Raw genomic sequence first — 14,470 nt, forward strand, 5'->3', positions numbered from 1 at the left:
ATAATTTCTCTCGTGTGTTTTGGGAAATTAAACCAAATTAAACCAAGCTAGTCAAGAATTTTCCGTAAAATGGGCTTAGTTTAATTTGCATTTATGTGACTAGCTTGGTTCAGGTACGAAATTGCGTTTGTGCTTGTAAGAAGTTTGTGAGGATAAAAGTGCTGATTTTCACCACTATTTGTGATTATTGGAGGTCTATCGAACCTTTGTGTGCTTGTAAAAGTTTGTGTTACTCTCCATATTGCAACGTACGTTTTTACCCTGACGTGATATTCTTACTCTCACATCACCTTAAATTTCATTTTTCACAGTGACGGTGAGCAAAAGTTAAAAGTTAAAGACAAGTTGAGCTTGAGTTGAGATTCATAAAATAATAACTAAAAAAAAAAAAAATAAAAAAATAAACTGGGGCTTCGTATTTCAGACTTGGGATGAAGCTTTTGTTGCCAACCATTCATCCAAGATAAAACGACATATCCCAACCGAAGTGTGTCCTTCCCTCCTTGGTCCTTTCTTTGATATTAGCCTTTGGAAGTTTGAGATAACCAGACACCCAAAGAGATAGCGTTCGGCAGACAGAGAGAAGAAATATGGCACTGAGATTGTGGGCTTCTTCTACAGCCAATGCGCTCAGAATCTCCACTGCCTCCAAATCCCACCTCTCTCCTGCATTTTCTCTCTCCAGATGCTTTTCTACTGGTACGTACACTACACACTCCTCTCTCAACTTCATATTATATGGTTTAATAAGTCAATTTCCTTACATCTGTTTGATGTTACTAATATCGAAGGATGCTGCCAATTCATGCATGATTTTGTTCAACTAGAATTTATGAGTGCTATGCAGATTTGGTTTTAGCAAAGTTGGCTAAAGCAGTGTGCTCCGTCATCTGCAGTAATTTGCACTCAAGTTTGAATCCCCCACCTCGTAGTTTAAATTAATTTAGTGTACATGTCATCGTTTGTCAAAGAAGATGGTGAATTTTAGGAGTGCTATGTATTTGGGGTATTTTAAAGTTTGTTGTTTTTGGGTAATTAAGTTGAAAAGGTTTGGATATTGCAGTTTTGGATGGATTGAAGTATGCATCTTCACATGAGTGGGTGAAACATGAAGGCTCAGTGGCAACAATTGGTATCACTGATCATGCTCAGGTTAATATTAATATGCATATCTCCATTTCTTTATCTTCGATGTCTCTTGCAACTGGATTGAAGAAGTATTTGTTTTTCTGAATTGTGTTGTGTAATTATTTCGTTTCCATAATGTTACATCGACATAATAAAATATAAAATAATCATCTCAAAAGTTGCACGTAAGTGTATAGACCATGGAATGGGTGATGTAGGTGAAGCTTTGTTTCAGGACCATCTTGGAGAAGTAGTGTTTGTTGAGCTGCCAGAATCTGGTCGTTCAGTCTCTCAAGGAGGCAGTTTTGGAGCTGTTGAAAGTGTCAAAGCAACCAGTGATGTAAATTCCCCAATCTCCGGCGAAGTCGTCGAGGTTAACTCAAAGCTTACTGAATCACCTGGTTTGGTAATTCATCTTCCTTTTTGCCTATACTTATTATCTTTCCTTAAGCAATGGTTAGCCTTCTTTCAATATTCTTCAAATATTCATTATATATACTCCGCATGCACGTTTTGATAAAGTACTGTACTTTTGTTGAAACAGTTTGACATGTTATGTTGCTAAACCGTTAATCGATTTTGAGTTTATTTAGATCAATTCGAGCCCCTATGAAGATGGATGGATGATCAAGATCAAGCCCAGCAGTCCATCAGAGCTAGAATCCTTGTTGGGACCTAAAGAATACACGAAATTTTGCGAGGAAGAAGATGCAGCCCATTAGATATAAGCATGCAGTGAAGACCCTACAATCTTGAACTAACTGATGTTCAGCTGTTTAAGGTTCAATTAATGTTTGATTAAGTTGTTATTATTATCAAAGTAATGTTCAGCTGTTTAAGGTTCAATTAATGTTTGATTAAGTTGTTATTATTATCAAAGTACTGCAACATCTAAATCAAATGTGCTTTATTTATTTCCCTTTCTACTGTCCCATACATCAAGTTTCAACCTTCTGCCTACATTTCATGTGAATAAAAGTACTCGTTCAATCAAAACCCCAAAAGGTTCATGGAATCGTTTTCATACCACAAAAAAATATAAAATTAAATGCAATTAGGGTGCGTTTGTCGCACTAGACTTTCTGGGACTAGATTAGTTTTAGGGACCAATCTGAATTGTATTGGTTTGGACTAAGCAGGACAAAAATAATGAAGTGTTTGGTGCAATGCCGAACTAAGTTTCTGACTAGAATATTTTAAACCCAATATTTTTGTTAGTAGGACAACAGGAAATTAAGAAACATAAATTTTCGATTGCAAATCACACATTCAACTGGATACAGACTATTCCAAATTTATTCGGTTTGCCTTATACAAGAGCCGTGAAGGCCTGAACAGAGGATAAAACATTAGAATTGTAAAGAATCTTTCCATAAAGTTTCTCACAGTCGATCTTGTACTGAACAAGAATAACAGATCCAAAACACAAAGCTTAGCAATTCAACATGTCGATTAAAGATTATCAAAACTACAACAGTTCAGTCAAATGAGGGTACTGGATTTAGCCTGTGACAATGCCAAATCCATTCACAATCAAGAGGAACAACCAAAGGTCCTTCAGAAATTTGGGACTCTGAATGTTTGGCAAGCATCGGGAGCCAACAAGCATTTTACCTGTAATTCCAATTTGGCCAGGCGAAAAATTTCGATTGCAAAATACACATAACGTTGTTTCATGAACTGAATCCCACAAATCCCAAATGGAGATTGAAAATTAAATGGGCTTCTAATTTTCTGGGTGAAATTCTCTCTGTTCAGGATAATGAAGAAACAGAGAGAAGAGGAAGAGAGAGTCCTAAGGTGGGCTAGCTAGGATAAAGGGATATGGGAAGGACACAGACTCACAGTGGGAGGGATCTCTCTCTCTCTCTCTCTCTCTCTCTCTCTCTCTCTCTCTGAGCTTTAAGCACAGGAAGGGATGAGCGTTACATAAAAGCATTTTCATTTTCTAAGAATATGAAAGCAAGTCCATGCGAACTCGGCACTGTTCATTTTAACGAAAAATCATATTTTTATATTAAAAAGTTAATTCTAGTACTGTTCACTTTATCCTTTATTTTATCCTTATCGTTAGAATTCGAAGTTTTCAAGTATTTTGTATTAATTTTCCTCTCAAAATAAGCATACACCTTGCTCCGCAATGATACAAAAACGAGAACACAAACTATTGAAACCAAGGTCTAAAATATCGATGATATCAGAAATTTCGATGGAAATATCGAAATATTATCGATATCGATAAAAATTGAATAAAAACCACAGAAATTGTAAGAAAAACTTGGAAATTTTTATTGAAACTTTGCAAGATGTTTATTTAGTCAATTATCTATTAGTTTATCACAAAAAAATTGGAAGGAAATGCATTGCATGATAGATTTAACTGATTTAAGTTGATTATATAGCGAGCTGGCAAACATTGTGAGTGTAGAAAATATATAGTAAGCAATGAAAGAAGTTTAAACACACCATAATCATTTATATATAATGAATTAGTACAATATTTTACACTTTATACATTGCATGGTAAGATACATGAGTGACTTAGTACCACATAGAGTTCCTATGAGGTTCAAAATTTTCACTATCTTCATCATCTCTATGTGTAGAGTAAGTGTATTGTGAAGAGTAGTCATCAAATGATAAATCCCCAAAATAGTTTTGCATGTAATTGTTAACATGCCACCCATATGGATCCGAGATTGGTTGACGTTGTCCATAAGCAAAATCATTTGAAGATTGAGTCTCAGATTCTTTCCATGAGTCACTCAATTCCATCCCAATAGGAATGAGATATGAAGGGTAGGGAAATGGTTGGTTATAAGTATAACCATAGTTACTACTTCCCACTCCAATAGAGTCCGAAGTTATAGTTAACGAGTCATCTTCTTGACTTGACAAAGTTCCCTTGCCTCTTTCTCTACGAGTATAGTCCTTCCCTATGGCACCAATTCCTGGTCCTGCCTGCCTACTGCCATGGTCCTCATCTTGTGTTGCATGCGTGAAGTTTGCCTCACCAGTGAAGGGGCTCATAAATCCGGGAGGTGGTCTAACATAGTTTCCATATCCACCACTACCTCCAGCTCCACTATATCATTCATTATTCCCACCTCCGGTGGTAGGTGAGTCTCCTGATCTTGTACTAGAGCTATCATTAGTATCAGCAGGATCTTGTGGTTGTGTAGGATTGGAAGAAGGTGGAATTCCAGTGTTTCTTGGTCTTGGGCGCAAAAGTTCTTCCAAAGAGTTAGCGGTGCTAGATCCCACCTCTTCCTTTAATACTCTTTCTACATTTATCCCTTCATTACGTGCTTCTTCAACAACTCTTAGAGCTGGGTTGCCTTCATCATCATCTAAATGAAGAGGTCTAATCCATTGATAAAGTTGGTTACCCTCTGTATCATCATCTTCAGCAACAATATCAAACACATCTAGTGGGTCACCACGGTTGACATGATCTATTTCTGCTTCCTTATCTCGAATTTAAAGCTTCATGTTGTAGTAGCAATAAACTAATTTTTCCAACCTACTATGAGCCAAACTATTTCTTTGCTTTGTGTGTATGAGTGCAAATGTACTCCAATTTCTTTCACAAGCAGATGAGGAAGTTGTTTGTGATAATACTTTGATTGCTAACTTTCTCACAGTTGGTGCATCAGTCCCATACATGATCCACCATTCAACTATAATGAAAAACAATGTTGATAAGCCTAATAACTCCAACAAATTCTATTATAAACTGATAGTGAAATATGTTTACACTCACTAGGAGACATTTTTGTTCGAGCAACAACTGATGTTGGTTCTCCAAAAGTTCTTCTTGCATCTTTAAACCATGTTAGCTGAATTCAATAAATCGTGTTAGTTTAATCCAACAATGTAATTATTATAATTTAAGTAATTGTGTACCTCATTTCCATATTGGCCAATTGCTGGTGATGCAGGGTCTAATTTAGAGTATATATTATGTACAACACGTATAAGGGTACCATCATCTCCAACACTGGGTCTGTATTGGTATCAAGGATTCAAATAATATGCTATTCAAAGAAACAAATACTCTAATAAGAGAAATAATACTTATGCAACTAAAGAAATGAATTGCAAATTATAACATAATTTATACCTGCTGCATGCAAATCGTGGTATAATATTTTATACCATCGGTCATCAATTATCTTTATGACCCACCTTGCACCATGTTTTCTTTCCGAGTCCTCCTTCACTACACGCATCAACTCATATATTGCCCTCATAGTAGGATACACTTCTGTGTCAATGATCCATAAAACTTTGTAAAGAGGTTCAAACACTTGGCACACATGTTCTGATTGAGTTCAAAAAGCATGATCAAGCACTATACTTTCCACCATACAACCTGCATTTGAGCGGCTGAAATCGTGGTTGGCCCAATCGTCACTAGTGAATAGTTGCTTCAACCCTGCTTTCTTCTTAAGTAGGCTGTCTAATGCAATATAGTTGGTGGCGAATCAAGTGGTAGCTGGACGAATAATTTATCCTTTGCAAAATTCACGCATCTTTGCTAACAACCAATCGTGATTGTAAATATAATTTGTGATCGTTCTAGCTCTTTTTACGACATTAGCAATATTCTTTCTCTTCCCCATTGCCTCAAACATGAGATAAATACAATGTGCTGCACATGATGTCCAAAACACATTATGATGCTTCATTAACTTTTTTCCAGCTTTGACAAATGCAGAATTGTTGTCGGTCATGACTTGGACAACATTATGCTCTCCCACCTCCATGATTACATCCCTTAATAATTTGTAAATATACTTGTAGTTCTTTATATGGTCTGAAGCATCAACGGACTTCAAAAAAATTGTCTTTCCCTTAGAGTATACCATGAAGTTTATGATAGACAATCTGGTCAGGCCAGTCCAGTCCATCCGTCACACATGATTGTGCAACCATTAGTTTCCCACTTTGACCTCAACTTGTTAACATACTCGCCAATGTCTTTATACTCCATTTCCAAATATTTGTTTTTTACCTCATAGGGAGTGGGAGGTTGTACTCCAACATCGGCCTGTTGACATCCCAATACCATATTTTTGAAATAATGTGTTGATGCTTTCTCAGCAGAGACATTTTCATAGATAAAGAACTTGCTAATTAGACGCCCCATTCCCTCCTTCACATTACCTCCAGTGAAATAACTCCAAACACTCTTTTGACGTGCTTTGGATGACTTATATAAACTTGCGGCTATTGGTGGTGTTGGTTGTGATTCTCTAACACTTGCTCCCTGTCTCATTTGTGCACCACCACTTGTCCCGAAACCTTGTGCTCTATTAGAAATTTTATGAAGGTGTTCTCTTTCCCATGCTGATTGTTTGGAGGCACGTAATGCCTGTTTGAAATTGTGTCGTTCTTCAAGTCCCATGTCATCATCACATTCGCCCTCATCGTCATCATCATCACTGTCAACTGCTTGGCCAATGACTTCTCCTCGTAGCCCAACTCGAATATTTTCCATTCCATGTGTTTTCTTTTCCTTCTAGTGTTTTTTATTTTTTAATAATGTGGTGATGAATGCCTTCACTTATGGGGGGACATTATCGCATCGTTGGACATTATTTCCTGAATCTAATCCACTAAGGCCTGGTTTGGTACTGAGGTGATTCTGAAAAAAGCTGGTATAAAAAAAAGATGGGAGTTGTTTTTGTGTTTGGTAAACATTCAGCTTCAGCTTTTTTTTCACAGTTTTGAGTGAAAAAAAACCAAAAACAAGAAGCTGCAAAACCCAGCTTTGAAAAACTGGCTTTTTTTTCACATTTGTTTTACATAAAAGTTTACCAAACACTATAATACTGCTTTTTTTTTTTTTTCAAAAGCACTTTTACAAAAAAGTTTACCAAACACTCTGCTGCTTTATTTCACAGCTGCTTATTCTCACAGCACAACAGAAGCAACTTTTTTTTCAAAGCACAACAATACCAAACCAGCCCTAAGATGGTACTTAAGTTGTGTCACTCTGCCACTCTTCATTACCCGACCACAATATTTGCAAATTGTGCCATGTTTGTTTCCGTCTATTGGGTCTCCATGTTCTCAAGCTGGATCACGTTTAATAACTCCACTAGACATCTTAAACATACCTATATTTATTTTTCATGGAAATTAGGCAATTGTTTTTTGGCCAAAAAACATAGTAGTGACGGTTATATAAGAGAACCTAAATAATAAAGTTATTCTAGAGAAGAATTAAATAGGAAGTAAAGAAAATGATTGTAAGAATTTAAGTAATTATAAAAATAATATGGAATAATAAAACCTAATATTAATGAATAATAATCCAATTTGATAATAAAATAATAAATAACATTAAACATATTAAAATTATCGTAGGGAATAATTATACAACATTACTTAATTACTTCAAAAAAATTAACATGCAAGTATTATTTGGTTCTTAGATCACATGCATAGGTCCACACAAAATTTTTTGTTGTTGTATAAATTACAATAATATAAATATAAGTTTGTAAACCTACCTTAAATATGGAACCCTTTGTGTAAAGGCCAAATAGAATCTGAACAATAAAATAATAATTACACAAATGTGATGAAAACATATAAAGTCTTTAATAATGAATTAAGAGACAATAAACACACATGTAAAGTGACCAAATAAAAAATAGAAAAATTAAAAACCACATGCCATTGGCTAAGTAATTAATTGACACAATTTAAAATATAATACCACCAAAAATTTGGAATAGATAATAACAAACATGCAAATTAAATAACAATAATGAATGAGAATAACTTACTATAGTTCAGTTTTTTTTAACTTGGGGGGAAATTGAGGTTGATAGATGTTGAGAATAACATGAGCATTATGTTTTGTTTTGGAGAGATGTTGAGAATAAGGGACGGCATGGGACCATTTGATTTTATTTGTATATGTAGAAATAGAACTACCTAACCATATATATAGAAACATGACTACAACTAATTAGTTAGGTGAGTGAACGTGGTGAGTAGTTCAAAAGTAGATGCTTGAAAAGAAATTGTCAAACATTCATTGTCATGTGCAAATTTGTTTCTTGCAAAAAGAATTCAAAACAAAACCATATATATAAATAGTTTAGCATATTTTCACAAAAAAATAAGTGATATGGTGGTCAAGGTGTTGAAGAAGTAAAATGGGAGGGGTTCGAAGTCCCTTGGTGTTTTTTTTAAATATAGAAATTTATCCTAGATAATAAATATTAGCTTGCAAGCCTTGCAGACATCTTAACGACCATATAAATATTATAAGCTGAATATGTAATCACAAACACATCTGTAGCGAGTTGGATAAGGCCCAGGTGCGTGGTTGACAAAGGGAGGGATTTGAATCAATAGCTCATCCACAAACCTACACCCTACGAAGATAGAATCAGAGGATCAAATTATAAAGAGATTGTAACCCCAAAAAATAATTAATACAAAATATATTTTGTACACGTGTTCTTGTTTCAGGAATTTTTCGTGTTTACAAATTTGGCACGCCCAGTGGGACCTCTCTACCTCTCATCTCTATCCTCAAATCATCGAAAAAAACGCAAATGGCATCAAGAAAGGATCAAGCTGTTCCCGCAATCAAAGCGAAGAACGAGAACATCATCGCCGCAACTGGTGATATTTCGGGCATCACAACCCGAAGTAAGGCAAGAGCTCTTTTTGCCGCGGCTTCCACCCCTGCATTAACTCTGTCAAAGGAACAAGAGCACCTGAGGCACGAGCCTGTGATCACCTTAACCTCGCTAAGGGCGTCAAGGAGGGAGAGCCCGAGGAAATACTCAGAGTCCTTACTCTCCGACGCTGATTCGAGCGGCAATACAACCATGCAAGTCATGACCACTGGAGCAACTTCAATCGAGGAGCAGCTAGCTCAGATGAATGAAGCAATCGCAAAGCTCACACGGACTGTGGAAGAGAAGGACTTGCAGATTGCCGCACTTGTCAACCAGCTAGATGCGCGGCCCGACGTGAAAGTCGACCCAAACGTTGGCCTATTAAAGAAAGAAGTCGACGAAGAAGAGGAGCCTCCAGCAGAGAAAGTCGAAGAGAAGCTGAAGCTAGACCAAGTAACGGTGTTCATGGGATCTCTCTCTATCCAGCAGCTACATGAGATGATTGCAAGCACTATCAAGACACAGTACGAAGGAAGCTCACAGGACTCCGTACTGTACTCAAAGCCTTACTCCAAGAAGATTGATGCTTTGAAGATGCCAAAGGGTTATCAGCCCCCAAAATTCAAGTAGTTCAATGGAAAAGGCAACCCGAAGCAACATGTCGCCCATTTCATTGAAACTTGCAACAATGCTGGGACAGAAGGGGACTACCTCGTCAAACAATTCGTGCGTTCGTTGAAAAGTAACGCTTTTGACTGGTACACCGACCTCGAACCCGAGTCTATCAACAGTTGGGACCAGCTAGAAGGGGAATTCCTCAATCGCTTCTACAACACTCGCTGTACTGTAAGCATGCTAGAGCTGACCAGTACGAAACAGTAGAAAGATGAACCTGTCGTCGACTACATCAATAGATGGCGCTCCTTAAGTCTGGATTGCAAAGATCGGCTTTCTGAAACCTCTGCCATTGAGATGTGCGTTCAAGGCATGCACTGGGGGTTACATTACATCCTCCAAGGCATAAAACCAAGAAAATTCGAAGAGCTGGCAACTCGTTCCTACGACATGGAGCTGAGTATCGCTAATCACGGGAAAAAGGAGTCGATTACTAACTTCAAGAAGGATAAAGTATTCGCCCCAACTGTAGACAAGATTGGGAAGAAGCCCGCTAAGGAAGCTTTCATCGTCAACACCACCCCCATCAAGATCTCCTCAGCGCCCATCAAGATCTCCTCCAAGAAGAAAGTGAAGGAGATAAAGAAAGATGAGTCTTCTCGCACCCAAGACAGATACAAGAGCACCTTGAGAGAGTTGGAACAGAAAACGTACCCTTTTCCTGACTTTAACATGGCTGCCATGTTAGATGACTTGTTGGAAAAAAAGGTGATTGAGCTACTCGAATGCAAACGTCCTGAAGAAATGAATCGCATAAACGATCCGAGGTACTGCAAGTACCATCGTATTGTGAGCTATCCTGTTGGCAAGTGCTTCGTTCTTAAAGAACTAATCATGAAGCTAGCACAACAAGGGCAAATTGAGCTCGACCTTGAGGACACGGCCGCAACGTATACCACTACAATTGCGTTTGGATCGTTTGATCCTGTGCCTCTCCAAGCGACACCTGACCATTCTCGTGAATGCTCAAGCTGCATGACACCTCCTACACAACCATCACTGGGGGGAAGCGACCAAGATGTACATGCCGATGATGAAGAAGGATGGATATTGGTAACCTACAAAAAGACAAGGAAACCAAGACCACGAGTCATATAGCCAAAGGTGGAACAAAGAAGAAATCACCACGGCAACAACAATGCAAAGCCTAAAAGAAACATAAAGGATGACAAGACAACATATGCTGGGGAACTTATGGAGCAGGAGCCACGCATTCCCGTTTCCTTGCACGAGTACTTCCCGAATGACTTTTTCCAACAGTGCACTACCGTGGCCTGTCACATGGTTGAAGTAGAAATAGAAGAGCCCTCAAAAGGCAAAGCTATCGCCACTGAGGTAGAAAAGACCCTCACACTTGAAGAAGGTCTGCTAACACACTTTAGCATCGAGGAAGCGCTACAATTGCCAAAAAAGATGCGAAGAGCACTAGCAGTAGTCTTGGCAGGTCCCGAAGACCACGAAGTGCAAGAAAGGAACGACGAAGGCTTGAAGCTTCAGCCACATGAATGTGCCACATGTTGTGCCACCCATGACGCAATTAACTTCACTGACGAAGACTTACTGCTGGGATCAAAGCCTCACAACCGTCCTCTCTTCGTCTTGGGGTACGTAAGGGAATACAAAGTCAACCGCATGCTTGTGGATGGTGGGTCGGCCATAAACATCATGCCAAAATCAACAATGACCATAATCGGCATCAAGGCGAATGAACTATCCCTGAGCCGTCTGCTGATCCAGGGTTTTAACCAACGAGGACAAAGGGCGATAGGCATGATCCGAGTAGAGATGACCATTAGTGAGCTCAAATCAAGCACGATATTCCACGTGATTGATGTAAGAACTTCCTACAGCTTGCTCCTAGGAAGACCTTGGATCCACGCAAATGGGGTAGTGCCGTCCACCCTTCACCAATGCCTAAAATTTTACCGAGAAGGAGTGAAGGTGATCCAAGGTGACACCAAGCCATTCACCGAAGCCGAATCACACTTTGCAGACGCTAAGTTCTACATGGACGAAGACATGGTACCCGAAGCTCTTCTGGAAGAGATCAAATCCACGGGCAAAGCAGCACCTAAAAAGCAGGAGTGGCAAGCCATGCCTAAAAAGCAAAAAGAGCAAGCTGTGCCATCTTCAAGCAAAGACAATGACGAGTTTGCTAACTTGCAACAACCAAAGGGAGTAGGATGCCTTCAGAAGGACCGAACGTACCCATATTCCGGTATATCCCGATGTCAAGAAGAAAGAATGGTCAATCTCCATTCGAAACTAGAACAAGAAAAGCCGACACACAGTGGCACACGGATAATGTGAAGTTGCTCAAGACGAATGCAGTTTTGCCTCAAAATAAAATTCAGAAACCCAAAAACTCAAATTTCCACTTTTTCTTGGATTTACAGGCCTTTTAATCCTAATTAATGGAGCTAATCAGGCAGTTAACACAAACCCTCTTTTTACGTAAAAAATTTGGACTTCTGTTTGAGTTTTGCCTAGTAATATTTTCCCTTATGTTTCACAATATACCAAGCATCTCTCAGTAGAATCTTTCTGGTTAGTAATTGTTGGGACCGATGACGTATATAATTAATTTAATGAATAAAACGAAAAGGATCATACACATATGCAAGAGTTTGCAGCTCAGTTTGTTAATAGCGTTCAACCCCTTCACTTGAGTTTAAGTCAATTCCTTTCTTTATGATAGAGATTTTCTATGGTATTCTAGTCAATATGAGCTATTCTGAATGTTCTACGCGTTACATATACGAAAATCAAAATCTTTGTTTAAAGATACAATATCCAAGAGTAACAATTAAAACACTCAAGAGTATCTCATACTCTTGAGCACTCTAGAATTTTTGTTTCTGGTACAAGGGAGATCATACTATAACATAATGTTTACCACGTGATTGAGGTTAGAAAAGTAAAAAGGGCTATATAGTCGTTCCCCTTTATTTGCTCACTAAACCCCACTTGTTAATTGAGCGAGAGGATAAATTTATCCTTTTGTAAAACAACCTTTGATTATTGAAGTAAAATGGATTAGAAAAATCAAATCTTCATATACTGCGTTATGACCACAACATCAGTCGTTGGTATGTGAAAAGAATACGAACTGTCGAGTTCTTATAAGATCAGTTGGTCTATGAGAGAGCATAAATCAGTCTAAAAACCCGTTAGCAACTCTCAGTTTACATTAGATTTGAAAATCGCATGAATAAAAAAGAAAAGAAAAAAAAAACTATACGAGGAATAAAGCAATTCCAACTCGTACGACAAGGATATGTTTATTAATAAGTTCTATATAAAAATGCCAAGAACCATTTCGTCCATTTGCATTCATCATCCTTCTAATATGAAGTTTTATCGCACTAATGACACCAGGAGTCTATCAACGTAACTAGACTCAATGTACAGTAGTTATTCACACACGTATTAGTTCGGAAACACAACAAATATATTTAGAATCTCTGAAGAAAGCGTAATTCCACGACTGATAACAGCGTTGCTGCTAATCCTTGCGGTTTTCACATCGCAAACGCTCAAGTTTTGATATCAGGGGATTACACATTAGAAATAGACATCAGTTCAGAGACATACTTCTCATGTCCATCCCCATTTGCCACCACAACCCTGTCCACCACAGACAGAAAACTCAGGTCGTGAACCTGATCTACAGGGTAAGATATTGCGATAAGCAACTCCCTGGCCCGCTCATCAGAAACCTCCTTGCAGAGTACTCCATTATCCATAAAATTCCGAATCTTCCTGCATTTCAAAAACCCAACTGTTATCAAGCTGTGATAAGCTTCAGCAAACGCCATAATTTTTGCTATTCTTTTTCTATGACCTGCCCTACTGTGTCCACCCAAAAGCTATTATAGTTATCAAGCTGCTGTGCATAAACCAACTTTGAACGTCCATTTTCATATGACATTACAGACACCACCTGTTAAGATGTACACTTGAGAGAAATATTTGTTACAGTTATCATGATTTTGGACTTTTAAATATCCAAATCCAACTGTGGTAAAACGTTAGATAGGAGAGATTAGAAACACATAATATAAGCTGTACAACTGCACGTAGGAGGAATTTGTAAATGGCTCACATTGCCAGTTTAATGCTCATAGTCCGTTACTAACTTGACCTTAATCCCTTTTTGGATTTTGAAATCCTTCACCCAAAAGAAGAAAATCATTTTCATTTGCTCAACTCAGCATAAGAGTTATTTCTCTTTTCAAATTACAATTAAGAATTTCATCAAAAGTTCGGGTGTGCGAACAAACTACGAGAAATTAAAATTTAGTTCCACATGAATGAGGATTAAATTTTCATCAATTATGCCCATATATGGACATCAATTTAATATCCCTTTTCCTTAAGACGGATTTTTTACTCTAATTGTTCTAGTTTTATTAAAAAATCGCAGATCTACAAACCCCCATAAATAAATATCTACATACATACTCCTTACATATTCTATACAGAAAAAAAAGAAGTTTGAGTCTTCGTCTCGAACATGGGAACGATCAAATTTTCTTTTCTTGGGAGCCATACAAAAGTTAAGGCGTATAATAATAAATTAAGAGAAAAGAATTCATAAAAGTAAAAAAAAAAAGGATAATCGTTAGTCGTACCTGGGACCTGAGTACCGTGCCTTTGTTGGCCGCCTTTAATTGGTAAAAAGTAGATTTATCCCGATCCAATCTCAATGCCACTTTCTTTTATTGTTAATTGTTTTTTTTGGTTGAATTGTTTGTTTTCTTGTTTAATTCTTTTGACATCTATTATGATACTGTAAGATTCAAAATCGTGTGCAAGAGATGAACAAATGATCTTTATTGTCTTATTTTCTTGACAAAGCTTTATACAGCTAAATCTCTACAAATTAATAATCTTAGTACTACGAAAAATCTGTTGTTTAATGTACCAGATTATTCCTTTTTTTTTTTTTTTTTTATGAAGACTAGTGTTTGTCAATCTTCAAGGCTTCCACAAGCCATAAGTGACACCTAACAGTA

General features: G+C 37.6%; 1 protein-coding gene and 2 pseudogenes across 2 annotated transcripts; 1 reads left to right on the forward strand and 2 right to left on the reverse strand.

Moving 5' to 3' along the window:
- The first annotated feature begins 466 nt into the window (after positions 1-466).
- Positions 467-2,042, forward strand: LOC137730822 (glycine cleavage system H protein 3, mitochondrial). Of its 2 annotated transcripts, XR_015957579.1 has the most exons (5): positions 467-699; positions 1,064-1,152; positions 1,364-1,534; positions 1,722-1,909; positions 1,969-2,042. XR_015957579.1 is itself a non-coding variant. In XM_068469805.2 (4 exons), exons 1-4 carry the CDS (start codon positions 591-593, stop codon positions 1,848-1,850), a joined length of 498 nt encoding a protein of 165 aa, XP_068325906.2. In that variant the 5' UTR covers positions 467-590; the 3' UTR covers positions 1,851-2,042. The 2 variants fall into 2 exon arrangements, 1 of the variants encoding a protein (XP_068325906.2); XM_068469805.2 differs by having other exon boundaries at positions 1,722-2,042.
- Positions 2,043-3,579: 1,537 nt separating this feature from the next.
- LOC148690235 (uncharacterized) lies at positions 3,580-4,801 on the reverse strand (annotated as a pseudogene).
- Positions 4,802-5,145: 344 nt separating this feature from the next.
- LOC137732917 (uncharacterized) lies at positions 5,146-6,524 on the reverse strand (annotated as a pseudogene).
- Between the last annotated feature and the right edge of the window lie 7,946 nt (positions 6,525-14,470).

Source organism: Pyrus communis, chromosome 16, assembly GCF_041283825.1.
Source record: "Pyrus communis isolate YQ-2024b chromosome 16, ASM4128382v1, whole genome shotgun sequence".
NCBI lineage: Eukaryota > Viridiplantae > Streptophyta > Magnoliopsida > Rosales > Rosaceae > Pyrus > Pyrus communis.

Coding starts and splice junctions, on each gene's coding strand:
- LOC137730822 (XM_068469805.2), top strand. CDS start 591: ATGGCACTGAGATTGTGGGCTTCTTCTACAGCCAATGCGCTCAGAATC. Junction 700..1,063: donor CTCCAGATGCTTTTCTACTG/GTACGTACACTA, acceptor TGGATATTGCAG/TTTTGGATGGATTGAAGTAT. Junction 1,153..1,363: donor GTATCACTGATCATGCTCAG/GTTAATATTAAT, acceptor GCTTTGTTTCAG/GACCATCTTGGAGAAGTAGT.